The sequence below is a fragment of the Apus apus genome, chromosome 4, assembly GCF_020740795.1.
Source record: "Apus apus isolate bApuApu2 chromosome 4, bApuApu2.pri.cur, whole genome shotgun sequence".
Classification (NCBI taxonomy): domain Eukaryota; kingdom Metazoa; phylum Chordata; class Aves; order Apodiformes; family Apodidae; genus Apus; species Apus apus.
The window spans coordinates 99,660,753-99,688,270 of NC_067285.1; the positions used below are offsets into that span (position 1 = coordinate 99,660,753).

The window sequence follows — 27,518 nt, forward strand, 5'->3', positions numbered from 1 at the left end:
TTACATTTGTTTTTTTCAATGGTTAGTCAACAGTTGTCAAGACAATCATAGAATCATAGGGGTTGGAAGGGACCTCAAAAGATCATCTAGTCCAACCCCCCAATGACAAGAAGAAATTCATACACAGATCCTCAGCCTAGTAAAGGCAGTGAGGAACTGAAATCTACTTTTACCTTATGACTGTGCAACAAAATAGCATATACAGTGTCAGCATATTCCAAAGCTTAATATATAGAAGCTGGAAATTTATTTACAAATCTGTCAGACTGAGTTCCAGGGGAAATAAAAAAAGACTGAAGTAAGTTCTGGATAGATGCATGAAGACTTCAGCTCAAGGTGCAGTCTTTCTCAAAATTTAGATGTTAATTTAAAAAAATATAGATCCAATGGATAAACTATACTACGATCATACAATCTGATCAGAATACCACATGCAGTACTTTTCACTCAATCATACAAAATTAGCAGAATGGCAGGGATTTCAGAAGCAGCAAGACCGAGCAAAACATTTATCACATAAGGGAACTAATGGCTAATTTTATTCTCAGAGTACTGCTGTGCTGGTCTGTTTATTCTTGGAAAATGTGCTTCTGTAAAATAAAACAACCATCACTAGAGGGTGTCTCTTGATTTTCCCATGCAATCAATTCTGAAAACTGTTTGGAAACCATCTGTCAACAGCGTATCACTTCCTAGCAGAAGTTGGCACAGTGAGAGTCAAAAAACATTCAAAAGGAAATTACACAAACCTTGAAAGAGCTGGAAACATCCCCAAATTGAAGATGTCTGTAACAAATACTGTAACTTGCTAAAATGAGTTTAAGAACAATACATACATTTTATTTTCATAAACTTTGCTATTTATGAAAAATTAAGCTTGTTTATACTTCACTGGATTTTGGTTTGGTTGACTTGTTACTCTGTTCTTAATTAGCTCTTTTATGCATCCTCTTTAGCTAAGCCCATAAACCCATGCAGTACCACTCGCAACATTAGTGTTGCCCTAAGTATTAAACAGAAATATTGCAGAGATTCTGATGAAGAAACTGAAGATCAGTTTTTGAGTACCAACAACCCCCATTCTTTTCAAGCCTGCAATTAGCCATTCACTTCTAACAGCTTCCCACCCAGTGAGTCTCTTGCGCTCACTTTTGCGTTTCACACGACAGTTAAAGCAGCCCACCAAGAATCCCACACACCCCCTTAGGCACGAATTCAAGCGCAAAACGTGACGCTCACATTCAAATATGTAAACACTCCAGGCCTACACTGACACCTTTGAAAAACGTTGTGTATTTTATGCAAGAACACTTCATTGTCTCCTCGTGGTGAGATAGCACGAGGGCCTGTCTTCCGCGCGCACCGCTGTGCCCGGAGGCTCCACGCTCCGGGATGACTCGGGACACGACGGGCACCCCCGTCCCTGGAACGGCGAGCGAGCTGCGGCAGCCGCCCCGCAGGCAGGAGCAATCAGCGCGCTGCGCCCGCTGCGCCCAGATCCCGCAGCACGTCTCCATCCACGAGCCGCAGGCAATTCCCAAGTGGAAGCACCACCGCGCTACACACACAGGGCGAAGTGCCCCGTGGCCTTCGGGCCGCCCCGCTCCAGGTCCGCCCCGGCCCGCACAGCCCCAGGCCCGCCCCGGCCCAGGCCCGCCCCGCACAGCCCCAGGCCCGCCCCGCACAGCCCCGGCCCGCCCCGCACAGCCCCAGGCCCGCCCCGCACAGCCCCAGGCCCGCCCCGCACAGACCCGGCCCGCCCCGCGCAGCCCAGGCCCGCCCCAGGCCCGCCCCGCACAGCCCCGGCCCGCCCCGCAGCCGGACGCTCACTCACCGCGCGGGGCCGGGGGGGCGGCGTCGGGCGGCGGTGCCGCCATCTTGTCGCGGCCTCGCTCCTGTGTCCGTGGCTCGGGGGGACCCGCGGCCTCCGGCAGCTGGAGCGGGGCAGAGGCAGAGGGACGGCGCCTGAGGGCGGGACGGGGCGGGAGGGAGGGGAGCCGGGGCGGGAGCGGGACGGGGCGGGAGCGGAGCGGGGCGGGGCGGGCGGCCGCCCCTGCGAGGACCCCGGCCCGGCGGCCAGAGCGCGCAGCCCGGCCCGGCCCGGCCCGGCGGCCGCGGCGCAGGCGCAGCCCCAGCCCCGCAGCGCTGCCGGCGGCGCGAGGGGCCCGGGGGCTGCGGGGGAGCGGGCGGCGGAGCTTTGGGCGCTCACCGCTGTTTGTCTCCTGTGCCTCCGAGCTGCCAGCGTCCTCCTCAGCCTCTCCACCTGGGCAGCGTCCTCATCCAGGAACTCCTTTGACAGAGAGAGAGCGAGCTGTGCTGTGCTGTGCGGTAGAGGCTGGCCTTGTCCCCGGGCCCGCAGAAACAATCTGTTTATACCCGATTTATACCTGTTAAATACCCGATTTAAGCAGTTTTCTCTAGATACACTTGTTCACTGATGCCAGTTTCAGGCCACAGTCCGGACACCCACTGAAGTTAGCACACACTGCTGTTTGGTAGCAAGATTAAAGCCCACCGACAGATCTAAAAGGTCCTGCCTTATCGCTACAGTTTATCTCTTCATACCACGGAGACGTTTCGGGTCCCGTCCCCACCCCCTCCAGACATTTTACTGACATAGCACCAATCGCAGTTTAAATGTGGTAATTTCAAAAGCATGTCTGCTGACGAGAAAACGTTAACTTCTTGTTTCTGCAACCTACTGAAGGCTAAATACCTTCAAATAATAATTTGAAGTTACCTGTGTGTTGGATCAATATGACATGGAATAAAATTATACACCTAAAATGTGCCTATTTTACAGCATATGGTGTGTATGGTTGCAATGTTTTTTGCGTAGAAATGAGTAATTATGCAAACCTTCACAAACTAGAATGTTACACTGACTGGGTTAACGAGCTTACAAGACACTCCTGACTTGTTTTACTTTTTGCAGTTATATACTTGTATATATATAAAATTCCTATTACTCTCAGTGGAAAACAATCGTACACCATTTTTGTCTCAACTATCTGGGCACTAACCTCCATGATGATCATCTGGGATTCTTCACTGCGGTTCATCTGGTCAGTGGCTGACACCTGGCTGTGACAGGCAACACAGGAGTGACTCAGGAGAGATAGGTTTTAATATGTGCATAATGAGATACATTCCATGTAAGCTTTTCACCCTGAACACTCAAATGACATGTCATTTAAAGCACAGACTTAGTGCTTAATTTTATTTTTTTCAGAAAGGAATGGTTCAAAAATAAATGCATCCATTAATTTAATTTTTCCATAAAACTGAATAATGCCAGCCTGTTCACACTGTATGAACACTTGTTACATTTTAATTTTTTTTTTAATAACTCACCTATAGTCCATAAAGTCATCTACAGGACTTGGGGCACAGAGACATGTTCAATCCCTTTTTTTCTCCTGCTTCTAGCTTTGGACTTGATTGGCGTTCCAATTTTACCAAACCTGGAACCCACCAAATCACTTCAGCGTTGTTTACACTAGAAAGTTGCTTTATTGATTACAAGCATTTAGGGAGTTTTTAAATCTGTGCCTATATAGCTCAATTCATTGCTACTATTGCTGCAGGCTCCTGTCCTGCTTTACTGTTAGCCAAAGGGAAAGTGACCTCACCTGTACTTGTTTACTACTCAAAGTTTGTGCAAATGTAGCTGCTCCTGTGCATAATTTATTCTGGATTTCAAAATCCCAATGAAACGACTCGGGAGTAAAATGTGGGGCCTTTTTCTGCACCTGGCAAAATCTCCTCTGTCACGAGGGCTGGCTGAGGCCTGCACAGGTCATCCATTGTTTCCCCATCACTTCTTTGTACTGGGTATGTACATGCTAGTGCATACTTGCCTCAAAAAGTGATTCCAACCCAGGGTGGAATATGAAGATCACTCTTTATCCCTTAGGAAATACCTATTAAAAAATCTGAAAAAGCAGAGGAGGAGCCACATGTCCTGCCTGAGGCTCAGCCCTTACCAGCTACTAGCCTCAAGGGTTTTCAGTTTTCTGAGTAAGTCTTAACTAGCACAAGGAGCTGAACTTGACCTAAACAAGAGACAAATATGACTGTCTCCCAAACCACGGCTCTATTTGCCTCAGCACCAATTCCCTCACCAGGGCTAAGGGTGATGTTCCCAAAAATGGCAACATTTCCTTGCTGCCTGCAAAGTTAATCAAATACCCTCTTCATGGCACAAAAAATACAGCACCACAAGAAGGGAGAGCGTTTTTATTCCTTGGCACATAAGCCTCTTTTTCATATCAGGCTTTATGTATCAAATTTAAAGTCTCTCCTAAAGGCACATGTAAATGGCAGCGCTGGCAACATAGCAGAAGGGCCTTATGGCTGCTTTCTTTAACAATTTTTTTAGCATTTCTTGAAGTTAAGTACTATAGCAGGCACTGTAAAATGTAATAAACAACTGGATGCATGAACTATAAAGCTCTCCATTAGATCTCAGGCTGTTTCCAAAGCACTTAAATCTGGCAACAGAAACGCAGTGAAGTTTCTCGCCCTGCTCTTTAAAAAAATAATTGCATCAACAGCAACTGAAAGATATTTTTCAGGATTTTTGATTCTTAAATCTGTCTTATCGATGAAAACACTCAGAATGCAGTGATATTCAAACAGATCTAAAGGAAAATGTTTGTTTCCTACCTGGGCTTTCTTACTCAGCAGCTTTCGGTGTACAGACAAGAGCCAAGCACAGCGCTCCCCCTAGCAACAAAACCTCAGCTTTGCTTTGGGAAGCGGAAGAGTCAGATTCGCCTCCTTAAACCACTAAAACAGTTCCGGAGGACTTCTTTTTTGTAAACATTTTCTTTTCCAGTAAAAGGGAAAGCCATGAACAAAGTACGAGGAGGATGAAGTGACTGCAGCTCCTGCAGACAGCAGTGCATTTCAGTTTCTGCACTGACTTAAAAAAAAGAAATAAATCCATAGTATATTTTTTCCAGGATCAAGGATAGTTATTTCAGACTGAAATGCCATCAAGATGGTCACTCCTCCTAACTTTAAGCACCTAACTTTTCTAAATTATCTGACTTAATTTCTGTACACTTCTGTAACTAGAGAGGCACAGACTCTTCTCGGGTTGTGTACAATTCAGAGCAGTGGTTCCTGAATATCAATCATTTGCTGAAGAGCCTGTCTTACTCTGTTGACTACAGGGAGATGTTAAACCACTAATTCAGACTATATGCCAGCATTCCAGCAAGGAATTTTTTATTTATGTTTTTTTAGATTAACTCTGAAAAAAAATCCCTGGCATCAGTCATGTAGGGATAAATCCTTGAAGTGGACGGTCAGTAGCCAGTTGTTATTAACTGAAGCTGTATCAAGGGGACAAGATGCATTATTCTTTACAGATTACCTTTACAAGTCAGCATAAACCTCAGCGAACTTCCTAGCATGTCATTTTGGGAAAAAATAGTGGGAAACATAGCAGAATTAAAGAAAGGTATACCCTTTCAGCAGCTCTAATTTGCAAAGACGGGCTTTTTGCCACACTAGGATTAAAAAGTGTATTGGTAAATGCTTTGAGTCTGGGGAAGGTGGATCCTGAAACCAGAGTAAGAAGTAAGACAAATCATAACTTTATTATATTATCAGTATACTTTAATACTTGGACAGCAGAAAAAAAAAAAAAAAAGAAGGGTATGAGAACTTCATTAGGGTTGTTCTAGACCCTGCTTAAAGAGAAATACAATCCTTAAACCCTTGTTAGAGGGGGAGTAAGTTACCTACTTGTAAAATGCTCACAAGCTTATGTAGATACTAGGAATAGCAGAAATGTCAGAGCTATCAAATAGTTTTTAGAAATGTGGATTGTCTTATATACGATTCCTAATTTTTATTGGTACAAAATATTTTATAGTATTCCTTCAAATGTGGAGAGGGGTCTTTTCTCCTGCACTGGATTGTTAACAAAGTAATTTCTTATGGAAACATGTATTAGTATTTTTAGTATGACCAGAATAAACAGTATTGCTGATACTAATTGGAGTTGTCATTAGACCTGTTTATAATTTTCTTTATATAAACAGTCCCTATAACATCTGAAGGTTTGTTATTGCTAAGTTTTAGGAGCTGGAATCACATGAAAAGAGATGGCTAAATTGTTTCCCAATTCTGAATACTGTTGTAAGAAGGAGATTAAGGGAAGAAGTAAACAGTCATTGTAGATTTGGATTGTGCATTTTTAATTGCTAAAAGAGGAAGCATCAGAGCTAGAAAACACCTGACATGACAACAGCTTTCAAGAATGGGAAAGAAAAGTAATCAGAAGAGAGGTTTTTTTAGGGTGCACAGTCTCTGTTATCTGCTAAGTCTCACTGTATGTGGAACTGTGGAAATGATCCAGTGGGTGAACCTTCATCCAAAGTTTTGGCAAGGGCTCACGTTCATCAGCTCATTTTGCTAATGCATCTATGTCCCAGCGATTTATTCCAGTCTCAGACACAGTTCTACAAACAGCTTAAATGATGGACAAATATGAACAGCATTAGGTAAGGAACATTACTATAATATCCTAAAAGAGCAGTGGGAGACCTTTGCTTAACAGGATGGAAAGCTGCTTGAAAACACGTTAGTACAATGACTCTACTCACAGGAGACATGCAGAATTCAAACCACACATTTCCTGGGGCAGAGAACAACTCGTTGATCTCAGTCAGCTTTATAAAAACAAAGGCAAGCCCAATGTCATTGATTAAACTGGACAGCAGATTCAGTGCTCCAAGTAAGATGATGTGAGCAGCTCTGCTCTGATAGATGTGACACTGTCACACTTTGGTATAAACCCTTATTTTGTCAGTGATGGCCAAGGATGGCTTTTAGCACAGGCAGGGCACATGGCAGCTTGTAGTGCCTCAGTGCAGGCTGCCCGAGGAGCTAAGGGATCACACACCCCAAGTTCAGGGGTAAAACAGTTTTAAAATGAGTAGTGGATAATGAACAACAAGAGTTTATTCTCAGGCTTTGAAGACAGTGCAAGGTTTAGGTTGCTATATATGCTGCACGAGTTTTCAGATGATTAAAGATTGTTTTTCAACTCAAAACTTTAAATCCTTCCCACTGTCTTTCAAGCCCAGGGATAACAACACTTTGAAAGCAGAGAGGGAAAAGGGACTGCTGGTACTTTTCCTTCATACAATTCACTCATTTCTGGAAACCTTATCTGCTGCTTGCAAAGAGTTCACTTTAGAGCCTTCTGAGAATCATAGTTCATTTGCGTTTTTCAAGAATTCAGTATTTTTCATCCCTTTGTTAACATGACATAAACAAGACTATTCTTTCACAGACATGATTCTGCAAATACTGCGGTATGTTTTGTATTGTGTTTAGGATTTTGACAGGTACTTTAAAATTGAAAAGAAACAAGTTCATACTTTTTCTTTTTAATAAGCAGAAGCACTCCAGGATACAATTAATTTTTCTACACCTACAATTAAGTATCCTTAAGAACATCAATATATTATATATATATGTAAGTGTGTTGAATATGGAGGCCTGAGAGGATTATCTAGCCCACCTGAAATTTTTTGGAGGACAGCCAAGTTATTGCATTTGAAGTAGTCTTAGGAGGAACTTGAGCAATACTTTATGAAAGTCTGACAAGAGGTCACTTCCATCATTACAAGGGTACTTCTATGTTCTCATCAATCCACATCTTCTCTCTAATTGTGAGGCATATAAATTGCCATATTCAATTATGCCAGTTTTTCCACTTAGCAGATCGTTCTCTAAGAGCAGACATCTTACTTAGCTTTTGCCATCTTAAATGTAAAGGCTAACCTAAGTTAGTGACATCGATACAGGCAATATGAAGAGACAGGTATCTCCAGGTTCTTCCTTTCTTAAGGTAGGCACCTAATATAAACAGATTTACCCCACCTATTTCTTTTCACTGGTGACAGGAGAGCTAACAGCTAATTTAGCCTAAGCAATGATCTTTGATCCTTAGAGATAAAAGTCAGGTAAGATAAATTTTACACTAATAAATGCTTCTGCAGGAAGAGTCTGCATAGAGGAAAAATCTCCTTACACCTCACCCAGCAGGTAGCTGCTGGTTCATACCAAAGTAGTTACACTCAGAATTGAGAGTTATAAACCAAATGCCAAATAACCTGAGACAAATTTTTCTTTGTAGGTATTTAATATTAAAATATACATGTATAATGTGTGTAATTAGTTTTTCTTTTGCTTTAGGTAGTAGCTTTCATGAATTGATCTGATGAATGCAACTAGGCCAAAACCCTGTGTCAGAGACAGAGAACTTTGTCAGAGTTCTTGGAATTTTCTTCATGCCAGTGTAAGGAAGAAACATGCCTCTGAAATTCGGAATACTGACTCAGTTTGGTGTGTTAACTTAAGAAGTTACGAGAAAATGAATATAACCTCTAAATGCTCTGTAAGCTGAAGTCTAAATTTTTATACTGAAAGGAATAAATTTCTTCTTGAAAACAATGTATTACTGATTCAGAGAGGCTGTGTAATATTGCTTTCTCAGCTTTATTTTTCTCCAGTTTATTCTCATGCATTATTTTTTTGATGGGATTCATTACCAACTGAAATATATGTACAAAGTAAGCCACATCTCCACATAAAATTAAAGTTCCTACTTACCAATTTACCTAGTACAACTTCAGCATGTTATCCTGAGTATGAATTGCCTGTCAATGGATAAATTAAACCTATTAGTTAAAAGTGAGTTAATCAGTAAATGTCATAGTAATAAATATGAACTGAACCTAATGGGTGACCTGTGGAAGATAAATAAGGTATTAAACAAACTGTACCAGTTAATGAAACATGCTTTGTAGGGAACAAAATCAGCTGCTTGTCAGATTTTTTTTTTCCTGTCACAAAAACACATAAAAGGTGTTAGGTAGATTTAAAAAGATGTGAAGAATGCAGATAATGTTTTCAGCACTGATATCCAATACTAACTTTTTTCTCTGTACTCTCTGAGCTTTGTGAAAAAATCTTTAGGACCTATTGGTCCCGAAAAAAAAATGTATAGCAGTGTAAACCATATGGATGTTAACCTGTAGTGAAGAAAGTGAAGGTATTTCTCAAAAATAAAATACTCATATCAATTTGATGATGGAGCTTAATATTTACTTAGCTATCTAGATTAAAAATATTCAGCAATGGAACCTGTGACTGACAGCTTCTTTGATGTCACTCTACCTGGTATAATGAAAGTCTGAAAGAGTAAAATATTGTGGGAGTTATTTTGTTTCAAGTAACTTTATTTTTACTTATGTATATTTACATAATATTTACATACATACATCCCAAGTGTGTGTGGGTATATATCTGTATATCTAATATATATATATTTAACTTACGAATCCCAGGAACACTAATTTTCTTATTATTGTTTGAAGGTTTCCTGGTGGTTTCAGGTTTGTATGAGTGTTTCCAGCCTCAGTCAGAAAGCCCAAGAGTTAGTACTGCAGCAATAACATGCTTTTTCCTGGGAGTTTCTGCTGACTGCAGGGAAGTCGAGATGACTAATTAGGTCTGGATGTATAAATTTGTATGTGTAGAATGAGGGATACATTGTGTAGAAATCTTTGATCAATTTAAAATTTAATCCCAAAGAGTTTCTGCTCTTTGTTATCCTACAACATCTTGAAAACAAACTAGACCTCCCCACCTACTGGTATAAATAGTGGGAAGACTTCAGCACAAGCTATTTTTCATATAAATTCAAATTTAGACAGAAGAATACCCCGAATGAAATATCGTGTCATCAAAGTTGATCTGTTTTCAAGTAAAATAATAATAACATCTATTTACTTTAAAATAATGTCTTGACCTCCTGAACGAGGGCAGGGGACACATACTACTTCTATAAATATATTGTCCATACTTGCAATAAAAACATTCTTCTTGCCAAAAACTGTAGAAATAATTCAACAGAATTACTTATTTTTAACGGCTCATGACAAAATATTAAACTGTTCAAATAACTACAGAATCCAAATGGGAAAACTTAGGGAAGCTAAAATGACTTTTCTATGATTGTACAAACATGGATCTAAGCATTTATTAAGTTAAGGGAAGCAATAACTCTTGGTTTACTTACTCACATGATATCATTTTCAACATAGGTGTGGTTAAAATATCTCCTTTCCATTTCATTGTTTTTTACAAGATTATTACATGGAAGGAGTTTGCTTTTAGTTAGGATTGCAGCCAGGAACTTGACACTGTAAAGCTCCATTTTATTCTCTATTCAGTTGTGGAAATTTCATGTTGTCTCAAAATTTGTTGTAACTACCAAATATGTTTCTGTAGAGACTGAAGAAAATCAGTCATACTTTTTCCTAAGATTTGGTTTATAGGACATTTTCTAACTTGGAAGTGTGGAATATTTCAAATAAAAATTGACTTGTTTCTCCTAACATAAACATTCTATTGATTAAAATGTTGCTAACATATTTCCATAATAAAAAAGCCCAAGCCAAAACACCAAAAACAACCAAAAAAAAACCAAACCAAAAGACCCCCCCAAAGAACTAATGCAATTAAATACCTCTACTAGTTGCTTTTGTTGCAAAATACACATTATAGGTCCAGCAATCCTACATTTATTGATTGATGCTTCCTGGAAGTCACGGGCCTGACATGGTTGTCTGTCCTGTCCCATGGAATTTCATTGCAGACATCACTGAGCAATGCTGATATTCTTTGTGCCTTGTATAGGCACTGCTGGCTGTGAAGCATTAGCATCAATCATTGTTGTAAACGATGACTGGGCTGCATTTTGCACTCACATTGTGCTTAATTTGCAGATGTATAAATGATTGTACAGCACAGTGATAAACTGAATTTCTAAGTGTTCTCTTCCATAATTTTCGCAGGAAGCAGCCCTTGTATAACCATAATAAATTAGATGTCTAGTTAGAAAAATAATCCACTTTTGTCTTCTACTGCACATTTCTCACTGTCAAATAAAATAAAGGTTGTCCAGGCATCGCCAGTTTGATCTGTGAACAGGACTTTGCAACTGTTCACTTCATAAAGCAGCAATCATGTACTCGAAGATGTGCGTGTTAATGCAGGGGGAAGTGAGGGCCCAGGTACAGGCTACACAGATTAACGTTCCAGACATAACTGTAGTGCTTATTTTGCAATCTTAGTGGTATTTTTGTGTCATTTTATTTGGCTGTCATTTTCTTAAGTCAAGTACACAGAAAAGGCCTGGAAATTTCCCTCTGCCTTGTTCATAAAGGGGGATCAGTTGTGCAACACGGACCATTAACAATTGAAACTATCTGAATAGCTGTTAGAAACAGCAGGTTTCTGTAAATCTGGGATGAATAAAATAAGATTGTAAATTCTTGGAAAGTAAGAACACCCAGGTAAAGATTATCAGTCTTGACTTAAAGGCGTTGAATGCTAGAGAGCTCATTATGTTCCTAGGTACTTTTAAAATTATTTATTACCACCACTGGCAAAATGGGTTCCTCATTTCCAGTGGGAGTTGATAGTTTCTCACTGGTGGATCTTGCTGTGCTCCTATTTGAGAGAAGGAAGTGCCAGCTACTATCAGAAATTTTATCTCCAGATGGGTACTTGAGACTGTGATCAAATCACCTCTTAAATGCATTGACAAGAAAAAGAACTTGAACTTGTTACAGCTCTTGTGGAATCTGCATAGGTAGAATTACAAACTTTTTTTTTCCATTTTTAAGTAAGTTTTTGAAACATTGACAGAAGTAGCAGATTCATAAGTAAATACTCTCTACTCCAACTCGTAATTCCATTTATCATTCATCCAAAGGGCTGTAGCAACAGCCTACTCTGATGACATGTATTTAGCTGGTTATTTAGGAGGTCCCACGTACCTTTTTGAAGCTCACTCATTTCCTAAATGCATTTTTTGGTCTTGTGTGTGACCTACATTTATTTCATTGCTTTTGACCATATTGAAATATGAGTAAGTCTGCTTTAATGATGTGACTCAGTTTGTTCCATGTAATTTATTCTCATTATTGATTACTGTTCTATCAGATTTTTTGCATCCATAATTTTCTTCAGCAAAAAGTTTATATTTCTTCCACATTTTTCATAAAGACACTGAATAGCCTTGAAAGTATAGCAAACCCACTTGAAATTATATTAAAATATGTTGAGTACTGATTATCTATCTCCAAGTTTTCATATCTCCCAGTTTTTAATTATTTTATATGTTTAATATCTTTGTTCTGTTCTTTTATGACGGCCATTGGGCAGTCTTCAGTTAGTACAAATATTCCTGTATTTATTAGGAGGTTAGTTAATTATTAACATAATTTTTTGGTGAAAATACCAGATGGTATGACCTGTATGGTGTGACCTGTTTAGCTGCATCCCAAAGCTGACATTCTTACTCTATTCCTCTCCTTCTTCAAAATCAATGTTTTATCTGTTTTGAAAGTGTTTCCTGCCTTAGAATGTCCAAAGATGATCTTGCTGCCAATTGTTCGATTTTACTTTAATGTCATATACAAAATACCCATTCTACATTGCAACTTAGCATATTTTATATAAAATCCTTAATACAATATCTTAAATTTGTTTAAATAGTATTATAAACATAACTTGCAGGAGGAATCAGTCCTGGAGTGACACAGTCTTTTGTTGATATCCCTGCTGTTCAATAAAAATCCAGGTTAGATTCTAGAAAGATCCTTATGAACTCAGATTGGGCTCCTATCAAAGCAAAAATAAATTCCCACATTATTTTTTTTAAATCTTTGTGCCTCCCTACCCCCTCCCCAGCTAGATAAAAGCCTGTGCTGGGGTGTCCAGCTTGAATGTCATTTGATATCATCTGCTTCAGAGCTCATCTTCATCCGATAAAGCATCAAGGTAATCTGTATCAACATATAAGAGAAATCCAGAAAACAAACTGTCTGCCCACGTTGGATCAGAAAAGAGACCATTTTGGTCAGTGTAGAAGATCTCAAGCCATACTTCATCTTCTGGCTGAAGGTAAATCACTGTGGATCCAGAAGCTACATCATGGTTGCCTGTGTTGGCATCAAATGTCTTTATCCGGTACTTCCCATTGTGAACCAGCCCAATTGCAAGATGCTTGTTTGCTAAGGTGATATCATAAGAAAAATAATAAATCCCTGGGATGGCACAAATAAACTTCCCTGTGGAAGGGTTGTAATGCTCTCCCTCATTGAAGAGTACTTTGTTGAATACAATTGGTAATCTTTCCTCTGGGTAGCTGGTGGTGATGCCAACTGAGAAGGCAGATTTCAGCACTATCTGTCCACACTTACAGACCCCTGGGGCGCCTGGCTCTCCTCGGTCTCCTTTCTCTCCCTTAGGTCCAGGTGGTCCAGCTGGACCTACTTCACCTTTGGCACCAATCAATCCTCCAGGTCCTTTTTTACCAGACTGACCTTGGTCTCCTTTCTCTCCAGCTGGTCCTAATGGCCCAGTCTTTCCTCTTAGACCTTTAAAAACATTTTAAGTTAGTTAATCGTTGCAAATATCATCTCAGTAAATGACTGTGTGGGCTATTGTGTGTGCCTGAACAAACAAGAAAAACACGGTCAGAATTTCAAAATACTCAAAAAATACTTTCAAAATCTTCTAGTAAGTTTGTGAAAGGAATGACAGGTTGGAACAGAGGACTGGGCTCTGCAGCCTGGGGATCCTTTGCTTCTATACTCCTACTTTTTTTTTATATGTCTTGATTACACCTTGAAGAATTTGATGACTAATCAATCCATTGCTGACTGAACTAGGGCCACTGCTGCAGGGACAGACAGCAGTGTAGCTACCTATATAATGATACTTGTGCACTAAATGTCTCCTACTATTTGAGCATTTTCGGTGTGAACCTAAATACCTGCTAATCTTTTATTCCTAGCTAATGGCACAAATGCTTCAAAATTGTTCTTAGCAACTATGTGCAGGAAGGCTATGCACTGACATTTATTTACACTGATTTCAGTCTATACATATAGACATATCTAAAATATATATTAATATTTTCTTTCTCTCACTATATATACCTGCATCACACTGAAACTCACACAGGCACATACACACACATTCATCATACATGTCTACATGAAAGGTCTAACTTTGTTGTACTAGTGTGTTAGGTTACATAAATATTGAATACCTGCACTCCCCTTTTCACCTTTTTCTCCCTTCCTGCCATCTCTGCCATCTCTTCCTGGAAGACCAATGCGTCCGTGTGGCCCAGGGGATCCACCAGCTCCAGGGGGACCCGCAGGGCCTGGCAAACCAGGGATGCTACAGATGTATTTGGTGTAGTAATTTTCTCCTTTGAACTGGCTTTGAAGAGGTTGTTCGCTTGTGTAGATGGCAAAACTTGTAATATAAAGCAACACAATCATCCTTGGGTCTGAAATAAATAAATAAGTATTAGACTATTTATGCATATTATGGCACTGTAGTCACATGGAGATTACTCTGAATATGCCAAGAAGTGTGACACTGTGGTGCACTGTGCACAGGTCCATGTGCATTACCAGAATCCCTGTAGGAGGCAAGAAGGAAACTGTCAGGTTGGACTTTTCCTGGTCACCATACATGTTACTCTATATCTTTTAAGTAGCCTTTAGACTGACACAGCATAACTGGTGAATACCAGCTTTTTTGGACTAAATTTCGACAGGTTAAAAAAATAATCCAGATTTTTCAATGCAAAGTCCTTTTCTTGCAGAGTTTGTCTGTGGAAACTGTGTAAGCCCTCTTGCTGGAGGGAGTTATATCTGTGCTAGGAGGATGTGCCCATAGGTCCAGTCTCTTCTAGTGAGGACACAGCTTACATTTTGATTCCATTTTGAAATTTGGCCTTATGGTTACAGATGAATCTACAACCTGAATAGCCACAGCAGAAACTTGCTGAGCCTGCAAAATGGATACCAGTAAGAGAGCTTTGGTGCCTGGTTGGACCACAGCACAAATAACCCCTTCACCCTAATCAGTCAGGTTGAATCAGGCAGCTCCCCTGTGGGGAACAGATGGAGTGTGAATGGCTGCTAACAGGTTGGGGCTTTTTTAAGCCTGGCTAGGGCTGTCATATCAAATGAACAGCTTTGCAGTATCTCACAAGTAAATTGTTTAAAGCCTCATAGATTGTATTTGGGTGTTTTAATAAACAATTTAATGCAAAATGCAAATCAGATTTCTCTGTTCCACTACATACTGGTTGACTATAGAAGATAAACACTGTACAAACAGGAATGTGCTAAGGAGTTGCAGTACCTGATGCACAAAGGTGTCTTAAATTAGTGTTGCATTAGCATAGAGTCAGTCACGGGTCAGGTGAGATTTTGCAAGTCAAGCTGTTTTTCCTAGTTCCCTTGCTGGCTTCTCAGAAGATTTGTGTGGAACTTTTCATTGGAATTGCCCATTCCTTCACAGCTTTACAGCATTCAGGGAAATCATAATTCACTGGTTTCTTTGGGGAGAAAAAGAAGAAATAGAGTAGGGGATTCAGAAAAATATCTGTGGGAATTCATTCTCAAACTCAGAGTTAATGGCTCAGTGAAGTAAATTAATTTAGAATCGTTGTTCCCATTCCCTTCTTGGTGATACTGATTGTCATTAGGTGCTTGATTTAAAACCCCAAGCCGTTATATTTACTTGCAGCTCATAATATTTTAACTGGTATATGGCATAGCCAAATCTATTCAGCAGGAAAAAATATCAGCATATACATGTACATATACACAGTCTCTATGAAAAATCTCTTCTGTTTTATAGAATAGGAAATTAGAAACTGTCTTGGTATCATTGGTAAAGGAGAAAAAAGCATAAAAATATTGTAGGTGGAGAAAAATAAGCCAGGCTCCAAAGTTCTCTTCAGTGATGTATTTTCTGCTTTTCACATTATGCATCTTGTATCAAATTGGCAGAAACCAAACTATTAATTTTGCTGTCATTTGATAAAGCCATACAGGTACAGTCAGGCACAACAGCTTCCAAGAGTGAATTAACATTAACATGAATGCTTAACATTACAGCAGAGCAGCAAATGATGACTCCAAGGTAGTAGTTAGGTACAAGCACAAACTTCACAGTGACGTTAGCTCTGATGTACTACTGAGTGTACCCAAATAAACCTCGTGGATTTTCAGAGGACTTAAAATGGGAACAACAAAGTTCTCTGCAGAGAACAACCACTTTAAGCATTTAGCCAGGAGGGAGCAGCTTGGAGGGAGTTCCTGCCTAAGACTGCATTTGCATTTTAAACAAACCTGATGGATAAGAAGCAGACATGACCTAAGGATCAAGGACTAGGACAAAGGCTGTCCTTTGCTATATGAAAGTCTAAATCAGTAGGCTAGATGTTCTCAGATGGCATTGCATATAAGCCAAGCAAAAGCATTCTCAACAACTGCTGATTTTGCCTGTGTCCAGGATCTTTTACAAATCAGTAAGAACCTTCACACAGCTGCTCCTGTACTGGCTGGCCAGTAACTTACCAATGTGTGAAGCTGTCTCCAGCTCCCAGACCTCCCCTGCTGTTCTTCTCACATGTCTACGGGAAATTAATTAGTCTAGGACATGTCTTTCTACTAAGGCAATGGGGAAAAGTCATTTGAGGAAAGTGAGTGGAACAGAGTTTTTGGGATAGGGATGTGCCTTAGATGCCTGGAGCATTGTGGTTGGAGAACCGATGTGGGAAGGAGAAGGCACAGAGGGGAATACATGGAGCTTTCAACTGTGACTTGGGGATATTAAGGAGTGATGGGGCTGTGAAACAGAACGATGGGACTGCAGGAAAGGGAACAGAGCTGGGAGTGGGAGGAAATGGTGATGATGTTTACGGTTCTGAATTTAGGCTTGGAGGCAATAGAGAAGGCTGCTTCCAGCAGTGGTACCCAACAAATTACATTTCTGGAAACCGTGCCTTAGGCCAGGGCATCAGAATTTCTCTTGCCCTTTGACTTCAGATTCTTGCATTTCTTTCTGCATAATGGTCCAGTTTTAAAAGGAGAGGTGGAAGGTGCCTCTTTTTGTTATTGCAGCAGTCTCTTGGAAAGTGTGAATCTTCTCAGACCAAGGAAAGATGTATAGCACTGAACCCATGCCCCCTGTTTCCTGGTGAGTGCTCTAAAAGCTAAACTGTAATGTTGAAGGTTAATGATAACACATAGCCATGCTTTTGAAATGTCAGGCTGAATTAGGAGGCCAAAATCAGAGATTTGAGTTCTCATGGGCTCATGAAGATAGACGGTGGAATAGACCTCCCAGATCACTTTCTCAGGTGTCATCTATGTTGCTCTGAAATGCTTGATCACAGAGCATTAACTAGTAGGCAGAAACGGAGTCATAAATTACACTTTGATCCTGGCTTCTTTCTGTCCTTTTCAAAGACACAAACTTTTGTCCATAAGCTAGCGTAGCAAACAATGTCATTTATATATGCCAAATTATTTTTTGAGGAGTTAACTTTTATTTATTTAATACTGAAAGCCAGAACAAGCCCATGTTATTTTTGTTCACAACAATAACAATCATCTTCATCAAAACCATCACCAAAAATAATAATGAGAATGGGATTAACACAGGATTAGAATAATGTTTTTCCAAGTTGAGAAAATTGCATTTTAATGGATTCCAAATCCATTAGGTAGAGCAAGAGTGCATGCCAAGGCATTCACTGGAAGACAGTGGAGATGCTGATCAGTTCTAATGTGCAGTGATTTCTGGAACAGCTTTTCTAAGTGAGGGTGGCAGGTTCATTTGTTCCATCACAGTTCAAGTTGCACAAACAGTATAAACATTCTTGTTGTGCATACACCCAAAAGATCACCTGATTCATTGAATATTGGAAAAATAATGGAAAAAGCTATTGTGGACCTAGCACCTTTTTGCAGTCTGTTAAGTGACAGTTCTAAAGAATCAAATGAAGCATCTAAAGAAGGATGACCAGCAGGTTGAAGGATATGATTCTCCCCCTCTACTCCACTCTGGTGAAACCCCACCTGGAGTGTCCAGCTCTGGAGTCCTCAGCACAGGAAAGACATGAAGCTGTTGGAGCGAGTCCAGAGGAGGGCCATGAAAATTATCAGAGTGCTGGAGCACCTCTGATACTGAGATAAGCTGGGGTAATTGGAGTTGTTCAGCCTGGATAAGAGAAGGCTTCAGGGAGACCTTACTGCAGCCTTTCAATACTTAAAAGGGACTTATAAGAAAGATGGGGACAGACATTTTAGTATGGCCTGTTGCAATAGGACAAGGGCTAATGGCTTTTAACTGAGACTAAATTTAGACAAGACATAAGGAAGAAGTTTTTTACAATGAGGGTGGTGGAACACTGGAACAGGTTACCCAGAGAGGTGGTAGATGCCCCATTTCTGGAAGCATTCAAGGTCAGGTTGGATGGGGCTCTGAGCAACCTGATCTAGTTGAAGATGTCCCAACTCACTGAAGAGGGGTTGGACTAGATGACCTTTAAAGGTCCCTTTTAATCCAAACCATTCTATGATTCTATGATCTACCTTGAGGAGATACCCTGTATGTTATGTTCTCATTGAAGCAAGGTACTGGGCAGAGGGTTTTTAACATCAAGCCTTCAGGAAATCTCACTTCATTACTAATATACTCAGTCTATGTCATTAAATTTTTTTAAGCTTAGGAATAAAGTTTTGAGACTTCCTGGTACATGATCTAATCATCCTCCCTTGTCCAGCTATGCAGGTCTTAATTCTAAAATTTCTTAATTGGCATTGTTTTGAAACAATCCTAGAAAACTTCCCTTGAATCTGTTATAAATAAAAGCTGGGTGAAAGCCAGCAATTTTTAGTCACAAGTTATCCTGGCTGTGCTTTTACTTTTGTCTTCCCTCGCTAGGTTTGAATTAACTTGCATTGCATATTCACATCTTTTTGAAGAGATGGTGTGTTTAAACTTCCCTGTGCAAAAAGATGCAGACGAGACATAGGGATGCTCCTGGGCCTTTTCTCTCTGCTGCACTGGCAATGGCTTAGTGGTGCAGAACGAGGTAGACTGTACATCCTCTGGCTCTCCAAGAGCAAAGACCTGTACAATCTCACATCACTACCTTACATCCCCACTGTGGGACTACAGACCTTCTCTAGCTCTCCCATCCAGGAGAGCTGTGGTGGAGAAGGAGGTAATAAGTCAGGATGGGAGGAAGAGAAAGACACACTCAGCAATTAGTTTGAAATCTCACTAGCTATGCCTGTCTTTGCCCTCTCAAAATATGATGCATAAAAATCAGTTGTGTCCACGTGCCCATAAGGTCCAAACCTGCTATTCAATTTGCCACCACCACTGGCCTTGTTACAAAGCCTCAGAAACAGTGGCTTGCAGTTTAGCACACCACACTCTGCAGTTTCATTGTATTGTATGATTTAATATACAAGTCTTAATTATGGATTTTTTCCCCCAGATATTTTACATTGATCATTCACCTTCAGCTGGGCACAGGTTTATGCATCTCCAAGTTTGTTTTGTGTTATGGAGACCATGCTGGACTTCCACAGCTCCAGGTGTAAGACCATGCTTTACTCTAAGGAATCAAGACCATAGCTGGCCACCACCACACTCCTTGCGTTAGCTACTCAATCCAGCAATCTTCATACGGCTTTACATTGTCTTTACTTTCCTTGTGTAAGGAGGAGGGGGTGACCTGATACTTTCTGAGCAGTCTGAACTTTTGATTCCCTGTTCCAGAATGGTCGATGGTGCCCAAAGGGATCAATCAGCCAGCAGGAAGAAACATTAGCTAAGTATTTCTGGGAAAACAATCCTTAAAGGCCTTATTAGTACTGCTGACATTTAATGGTCTTGCTGAAGTTTGTGCTCAGTCATGTTTGAACAGTCTCCATAACTGCATTGCATGCAGTCAGATTCTTCAAACACATTTCAAGCCTTCGTGAAAAACAGAATGCTTATAATCAAGAGCAGAAGTTCAATGTGTATTATATTCAAAATATCAAAGGAGTGGGAGTAATTTTACTTCTCAGTGTCTGACTTGAAATATAGTGTCTCATTCTGGTTCCAGCCATTCCTGTTACTTGGAAGGTTTTTTTTACAAAAAAATGCCCTAGAAGCTGGTCAAGGCGTGTTATCAGTGAGATAATCTGACTCAGCTATGGGGTATTTTAACGTGAGGACTGGCAAAGCAGTTTCACTGCCAGCTGTACCAGAACACACAGATAAATGAAACCTGACAAAATTTATCTTGACAGAGAGCCATGAAGCTGGGCCAGTTGCTTACAGTGAGCAATTAACATGGAGACAATCATATGTTTGCTTGCAATGTAGTGAAAAATGGCCAAGTTTTAGCACTGAAGACTCAGGATGCAAGTGTGTCTACACCTTGGGTACAGGCTTCTTTAAAAGATTTTCTCTGTTTTCTTAAAATAATAATAATATAAAAAGAGACAGGAGTCATAAATCACAAGCTGCCTTCAGGGATGACTTGCAATTTTCAGGGCTATTTATGAATCTTAACTGGAGTCAAGCATGTGGAAGTATGTAGGCATCTAAAGATGTGTATAGATGTGTACAGCAGTGTGCCCATGGAGTGCCTTTCAGTTCAGGCAGGCTTCCTCCTCTTGGCTCCTCCTCAGCCCTTGCCAGGAGAATTTCTATCTTCTATCTTAGAACACTGTGCTTTACCAACCTTGTGATGATAGATGAGAAAACCATTTAGGCATGGAAAGGGACAAAGCAGAGGGTGCAAAAGGACTGCAGGGCACATGAGGACAAACAAAAACAAAAGTCATAGATCACAGCCAGAGGTCATACGGGATGGACTTCCACTGCCTTGTACTCACTTGTGTTTACACCTTGGCTTTGTGAGCAAAAGTCCATAAAGAGCTCCTATCATGAGGACAAGCGCTTGGCACAGACCAGCCAGCAAAGTGAGCTCAGGAAGCACACACCAAGAAAAAACTTTGGGAACTTCACTGGATTTCTGGCTGAATATGTTCCAGTCCCCAGGCATGGCTTAGTTCTCATCCCCTCAATGTAAATGTTATTTATTAGACCACGGACAACTGTGAAGATGGATTCTTCTTCACCCAGTTGCTCCTTTGGTGACAGCATATTGTACCAAGGAACAGTGCTCACCATTTGAAAAGATAATGATGCAGAGAAGAAAGCTTCCAGACCCTGAAAGGGACACTTGTCCCCCTGCACATTGTTTTCTTCTGGAAGGTCATAAAATAGTATCATCCAGGCAATATGCCTTTCTGGAAACCCTGCAGAAAAGGAGGCATCCAGCCAGAGACTACATTCTACATAAAACTAGGCAAAGACCAAAGGAGCAATTTAAATGCTCAGACAGGACTAAGTTGTTTGATTTCCCACACTGCTGTTGCAACACAGCAAGCCACTAGCTTTTCCGAGAGGAGAACTGGAAATTTGGTCCACACGGGCAAATCCCCACCTAGCAATGTCTTGCTAAACACTGTGGTGCTTCAATCCAGGTGATATTGTAAACAGTGCTTAATGTACTGGAGAGTGCAAAGGCAGACTAAAGTATAAATTTTCTACCTTAAAAGTTTGGGTAAGAATGCATGTCTGACAAGACTGTGGAGTACTAATTACTTTTTATTTATATGACATTTAGAAGATGGAAGGCATTATAAAAACCCTATAGTATGAATTTAATTATCTTAAACCACTCTGAGTTTTATTACTGAGAATTTATATGTTGTGGCATAAAAGCAGGAATTTCTGAAGTCCTCCATGCTAGCCAAGCTGTGCTCCCAGGAACTGCAGAACTGCACAACAGACCTCAGGTAATAACAGTCCTGAAAAAAACTCACTACAGCTCTCAAGTTCCTGCTTGAGAACCTTCAAGAGAGAACTGCACAATTGTGGTTGGGCTGAATTTGCTAAAGTTCCTGTAAGTTTCAACTTTTACATATGACTTTAGCACAAATAAATTGCATCTTGGGGGGCTGGATATCTAAGTCCAAATGAATGAACCATAAAATATGTGACGTACCAACTGGAGCATGAGAGGCTGCCTTAGCCTAGAGTTTCTGAAGAGGCTCCCTTCAGGCACATCTGCAGGAGCAGTGCTGTGCAACACACGTATTCGGGACAGCAACATGAGTCCCAGGCTGTGCACACCTGACATGGCTCAATGCCCAGGCAACCTGTAGCCATGCAAATATTGCTAGCTTTCCTGCAGGATAGTGTTCACAGGACACTGCACTACCCACTGCCCAGATTTAGCTGCAAGGCCTCCATCTTCTGACCCTTGGTGCACCATTGGCGACATGTTCAGGAGCACCAAAGAGAGAGCTTCAACATGAAGAGTCAAATGTAAGGGAGAGGTTGTCCCTGTGAAGCTGAGTCTCACAGAGATGTGACTTTCAGCAGGCTGTCTCTCATCAGCACAAACTATAAATGCATTTAAAAACTTAAGCCTTACTGTAAAGTAGTGGGGCTTGAATGTTTAATGCCTAAGGCATTTTGAAAATGGCACGAGAGCTTTGAAGCCTCAAGTGATTTTCAAAATGCCACCCACGTTAACCTATGTCCCCAGCCTCTGGGACTGCCAGGCTCTCACATCAGCCCTGGTGGTCTCCTACAAACTGGTGCTCTAAGTTGTCAGTTACAGGAGATAAAAATCTGGCCTAGAAATCAACATACTTTCCTGACTGTGGCTGTTCTGAGAAAAATGCTGTTCTGGTAGAGGGAGTCTACCTCAAAGCTATTACTTCAACAGGATTATTCTATATTTATACTGGAATAGAAAAAGGAGAATTTGGCCTGGTTTAGTCACATGTGTGTATGTTATGGTTAACATCAGATTAAGGAGATTGGAGCCAGGAAGATAAAAAAATAGAATGAAAATTATGTAATGCCTGCTTTTGGGTAACAGCACATTTTTAAGTATGCTTCTTCCTGATTAAATTAAACCTTTAAATAACAACTTGATTTTTAGTGAGGTTGACCTCTTTGCGAGACTGAAGGGCATGCACATTAGAAAGACAGCTCTAAACATTTTGGAGCTGTAAAATAAAATTCCATGTAGATTCTACGTGTTATGGTATTTCCCACCCAAGCCCACCCTCTGGCAATCCCATTGGTACCCAGCAAGCGCTCACATGGGACCTGGTTGATGGGCCTGATGTTTTACAACTTGACATCTTGTGGAGGTGTTTGTTGGGCAAGGGCTTGCTGCTCCTTAGAGCTGGGAGTGGTGCAGCTCCCAATAGGGTGGCAGGGCAGGGTCTCCCCAGCCAGACCTCGTCCCTTCACCCCAGCAGGAACCAGGTAAGCCTGAAGGCAGCTGGAGGCACCTCCAGCATCCAAGGCCACTCACTGAGCCACATAACCAAGTCATGTCTTTCAGGATTTGCTCTTGCTCTCATCAGTCTCCCAGACTGTTTTGATTTGCAGGGTCTCAATCTGAGCAGGAAGAGGAAGAGGAAGAGGAAGAGGAAGAGGAAGAGGAAGAGGGGGGGAGGGGAGAGGAGCGGAGAGGAGAGGGGAGGAGAGGAGAGGAGAGGAGAGGAGAGGAGAGGAGAGGAGAGGAGAGGAGAGGAGAGGAGAGGAGAGGAGAGGAGAGGAGAGAATGGAAGGGAAGGGAAGGGAAGGGAAGGGAAGGGAAGGGAAGGGAAGGGAAGGGAAGGGAAGGGAAGGGAAGGGAAGGGAAGGGAAGGGAAGGGAAGGGAAGGGAAGGGAAGGGAAGGGAAGGGAAGGGAAGGGAAGGGAAGGGAAGGGAAGGGAAGGGAAGGGAAGGGAAGGGAAGGGAAGGGAAGGGAAGGGAAGGGAAGGGAAGGGAAGGGAAGGGAAGAGAAGAGAAGAGAAGAGAAGAGAAGAGAAGAGAAGAGAAGAGAAGAGAAGAGAAGAGAAGAGAAGAGAAGAGAAGAGAAGAGAAGAGAAGAGAAGAGAAGAGAAGAGAAGAGAAGAGAAGAGAAGAGAAGAGAAGAGAAGAGAAGAGAAGAGAAGAGAAGAGAAGAGAAGAGAAGAGAAGAGAAGAGAAGAGAAGAGAAGAGAAGAGAAGAGAAGAGAAGAGAAGAGGAAAGATCTTCGTCTGCTTTGACACAAATTTGTCTGACACAAATTTGTCTGACATAAATTCACTTAGAAGAATGACAGTTTTTCCTGTGATATGATAATTTCAATTTGATACACATAATAATTTGTCAGCGTGATTCTGTACATACTGAAAGAAAATGCAAATCTCTCAGTAGTGTTTGATCAGACACACGGAGAGGAAAAAAGAAAACAGAACATAGAGCTTTCTTTCAGAAGATCTAAATCAGATCAATCAGATCTGATCTGATCAGAAATCTGATCTCAATCAGAAATGTCTATTCCATAGCAATTATTTAATCTTACATGCTTCTGTTTCTTCATCAGTAAAACAACATCATTAATATCAGGGGTAATATTGCTCTGCTGATGTAAAAGCAAGTTATTTCTAAATTTCAACATTTTTCAGATTCTGCTTTTCTTAAGTAATTTTGAAATGTTTGTTCGTATTTCAAGTCAGTTCTCTCACGGGAGATTAAAATGGATGAAGTCAGCACAATTCCTGCTGTTTTCAGTGCAGTGCAGATGAGGTCTAGTGTCTGACAACTGGTCATTTCTGACTTTGTAACAGAGCATCAGCCATACTCCTGCTTATCATTAAAAACAAAATTTGGGCCTCATGTAGTTGGGCATAACTCCATTGAAACCATTTACCTTGTATTTATATCTGGCCTTGAAGGTGTTTTCTCACTTAAGTTCTTGCAACAAGAGTTTTATTTTATTTTAAAATCAGTTCTGTCTGGGAAGTGTTCGCTTCCTTGGGTTCCTCCAGGGAATAGCAAAAAGAGGCTGCAGCTGTCAGTCAACTTTCCACTCTTCAGAAAGAAAGTCTGGCCTTTGGCTGGTAAGGAGTGGGCTTTACTTTGGCCTTCTTCTGCATGTGTGTTATGTTCTGGGGTAATCTCAGCAGGGTCTCCACAGGACATACATGGGCATTTCTGGATGGTCTGTAGGTGACAGTGTTTAACAACCAATTTTATTTCATTTTCACTTGAATTTGCCCTGATCTCAGCCTGCCAACAAGTCTCACGTAGGCTTGAATCACAAGGTGTTAAGAGTCACCTTAGGAGGTCCCCAATCTGGCTGGTCTTCCCTACATTGATTGAGATGCCACTGTGTAGCAAATAGCACAGATGGAGACATCTTACCCAAATGCAGCACACTGAGGTGAGTCCACATAGCTGATAAACATGTATTTGGGTGGACCCTAAGTTGTGTGGTGCACTGTGCCCTGGGTGTACCAGCTGGTTTGCCCAGACACTGCACCAGAAGGGCAAGGAGTAACAAGGACACACAGGCAGCACAAGAGTCATATCCACACATGACACAGTCTTGGGGTGCACCTGCACTGCAAACACAGTCCAAGGTAGTGGTATTTGGTAGATTATGCCAAAGTATGCATGTTTCTTACAAGGAAAAGCTATTATAGATAACCCTTTCTGCAATTCCATAATCAGTGACTATGACTTTGCCTTATTGTAGTATCTAGAGTTTTGCTCAGGCTTCTCATTCAAGTATCTACTAATAAAATTTACAATGATAATAAGGAACTTAGTGTTATTTTACAGTTGCAATGCCATAGCAGCTGTCTGCCATGAGCCTTTTTGCATTTAAAACAGTAATCTTGATTTAAATTTATTTCTTAAATTCTGGCTAGCCTAACACTGCCAGAATGGTTTCTAATGATCTGTACCCCAGAAATGTCCTTGCATAATTGTTAATACAAATAAAATACACTAAAAAAGAGGGGTCATACAAGGCTTAGAGCATATTAACTTCAAGTTTCCATCAGGGTAAAGGGTTTTGCAATTTCCATTTTAACGGAAACCTACAGAGATTCAAAATGTATTGACTTGCAAATAAAGTTGAAAATACATAAAACATGGAGAAGGCTTCTTTTGCCTTGGTTAAATGACCTTTCCTTTCAGTGATAAAGCTATTTAAGTTTTATGGCATGGAATCAAGATATAAAACTGAAAAACCCCTCATAATTTACAGTCTCTCAGATCAGTTAAGGCTGTTGCTTTTCCCTCAGCCAGGGCATAATTTTATCACAGATAAATGTGTGTGCATGTGTGCACATGTGTGCACACACATCCACATCTGTTCCTTTACCAGCCAAAGGAGTCTTGTGCTCAGTTAGCTTTTCTTCCAAGGCCCTGGAGTGTGGTGGATGCATTTTATGTCAAAGTTATTATTAAAGAGGTTTTTTCTATTTGACTTTGACCGATGCAGTTAATTTTCTTTAATACCGGGCTATCCTCTGATGGCCTGAATAAGTGATGTGCTTAGATTTGTTTCTAGCTGATAAACAGTAAACTGGTATGTAATAAGCTGTTTTGCTGGTTTTATCTTTGTGATAGGTATCTTCGTTGGGCACTGCAGGAAGTTCTGTTTTGAAATTTGAGATTTTGTTTATTACTTAAAATGCACCCTATGTCTTGAACAGGATAATTGCAATCGAAAACTCACCTTAAACATCACATGCTTAAACATCACATCTGTCCTGCTTAGATTTCTCCTTTTATTTCTGTGAGATACTGGGATTTATTATGAGGCTTCTGTTTTTCCTCTGTTGTTGGGAAAGTTTAAATATATGTATGTACATATACGCACTGTAAAGTTAAAAAAGTAATTTTTAAAATTTAATCAACTCATGGGAGAGAACATTGAAACACTTCATTTTGCCACAGCTTCTCTCCTGTAGCTTTTATCTCTTCTGCTTATTTTGTTGATGCATGAAACTAGGTCTCTCCAGAAGTTCATAAGCCACTGCTTGTCCTTCTCCATAAAGTTAATTAGTTTCCCAGCTTTTTCTCTTGGGGCAATTATGAAGTCATCCGTAACAATAATTTCATTATGTCTCTGTTTTGGGATTAATGTTACATATGAATGACTCTGCTAAACATGATCAAAAGCCCTTCTAGCCCCAAACCTTCACTCTCCGTGGCCTGTAGCAGACCCTTGTGCTCTGAGGATGTGGGAAATGGGCAGCCATGTGTGCCAGGAGGTTTTCTTCCCGCTTCCAGCGCTCTGCAGCCGAGCTCTTCTGAACTGAAGGTGTTTTCTGAATCTTCGCTTTCTGCCAGCCTTGCCGGACTCCTTATCCATAAACTTGCTTCCTAAGTATGTTTGCAGATGACACTAAGCTGGGAGGAAGTGTCGATTTGCTTGAGGGTAGGAAGGCTCTGCAGAGAGACCCGGACAGGCTGGATCGACGGGTCGAGGCCAATTAACAAGACCAAGGGCCGGGCCCTGCACTTTGGTCACAACAACCCCATCCAAAGCTACAGGCTTGGGGATGAGTGGTTGGAAAGCCCCATGGTGGAGAAGGACCTGGGGGTGCTGGTTGACAGCCAGTGTAACATGAGCCAGCAGTGTGCCCAAGTGGCCAAGAAGGCCAACGGCATCCTGGCCTGCATCAGGAATAACATGGCCAGCAGGAGCAGAGAGGTGCTTGTGCCCCTGTACATGGC

General features: G+C 41.1%; 2 protein-coding genes across 6 annotated transcripts in view; both read right to left on the reverse strand.

Annotated features, from left to right (window-relative positions):
* The window catches only part of CC2D2A (coiled-coil and C2 domain containing 2A), a 57,866-nt gene extending 53,125 nt beyond the window's left edge, over positions 1-4,741 (reverse strand). For both annotated transcript variants that reach the window (XM_051617883.1, XM_051617881.1), the window contains exons 1-5: positions 4,669-4,741; positions 3,355-3,464; positions 3,024-3,084; positions 2,210-2,290; positions 1,835-1,934 (exon numbers count right to left, since the gene is read on the reverse strand). In XM_051617883.1, the coding sequence (XP_051473843.1) occupies positions 1,835-1,934; positions 2,210-2,290; positions 3,024-3,084; positions 3,355-3,365 (253 nt within the window). In that variant the 5' untranslated portion in view covers positions 3,366-3,464; positions 4,669-4,741. The remainder of the gene's footprint in view (positions 1-1,834; positions 1,935-2,209; positions 2,291-3,023; positions 3,085-3,354; positions 3,465-4,668) is intronic.
* Positions 4,742-9,245: 4,504 nt separating this feature from the next.
* The window catches only part of C1QTNF7 (C1q and TNF related 7), a 54,180-nt gene continuing 35,907 nt past the window's right edge, over positions 9,246-27,518 (reverse strand). For 3 of the 4 annotated variants that reach the window (XM_051617913.1, XM_051617914.1, XM_051617911.1), the window contains 2 exons: positions 14,156-14,401; positions 9,246-13,478 (listed from right to left, as the gene is read on the reverse strand). In XM_051617913.1, the coding sequence (XP_051473873.1) occupies positions 12,847-13,478; positions 14,156-14,393 (870 nt within the window). In that variant the 5' untranslated portion in view covers positions 14,394-14,401 and the 3' untranslated portion in view covers positions 9,246-12,846. Of the gene's footprint in view, positions 13,479-14,155; positions 14,402-15,267; positions 15,464-27,518 lie in introns of all 4 variants that reach the window. The other variant, XM_051617912.1, reaches the window with a different exon arrangement.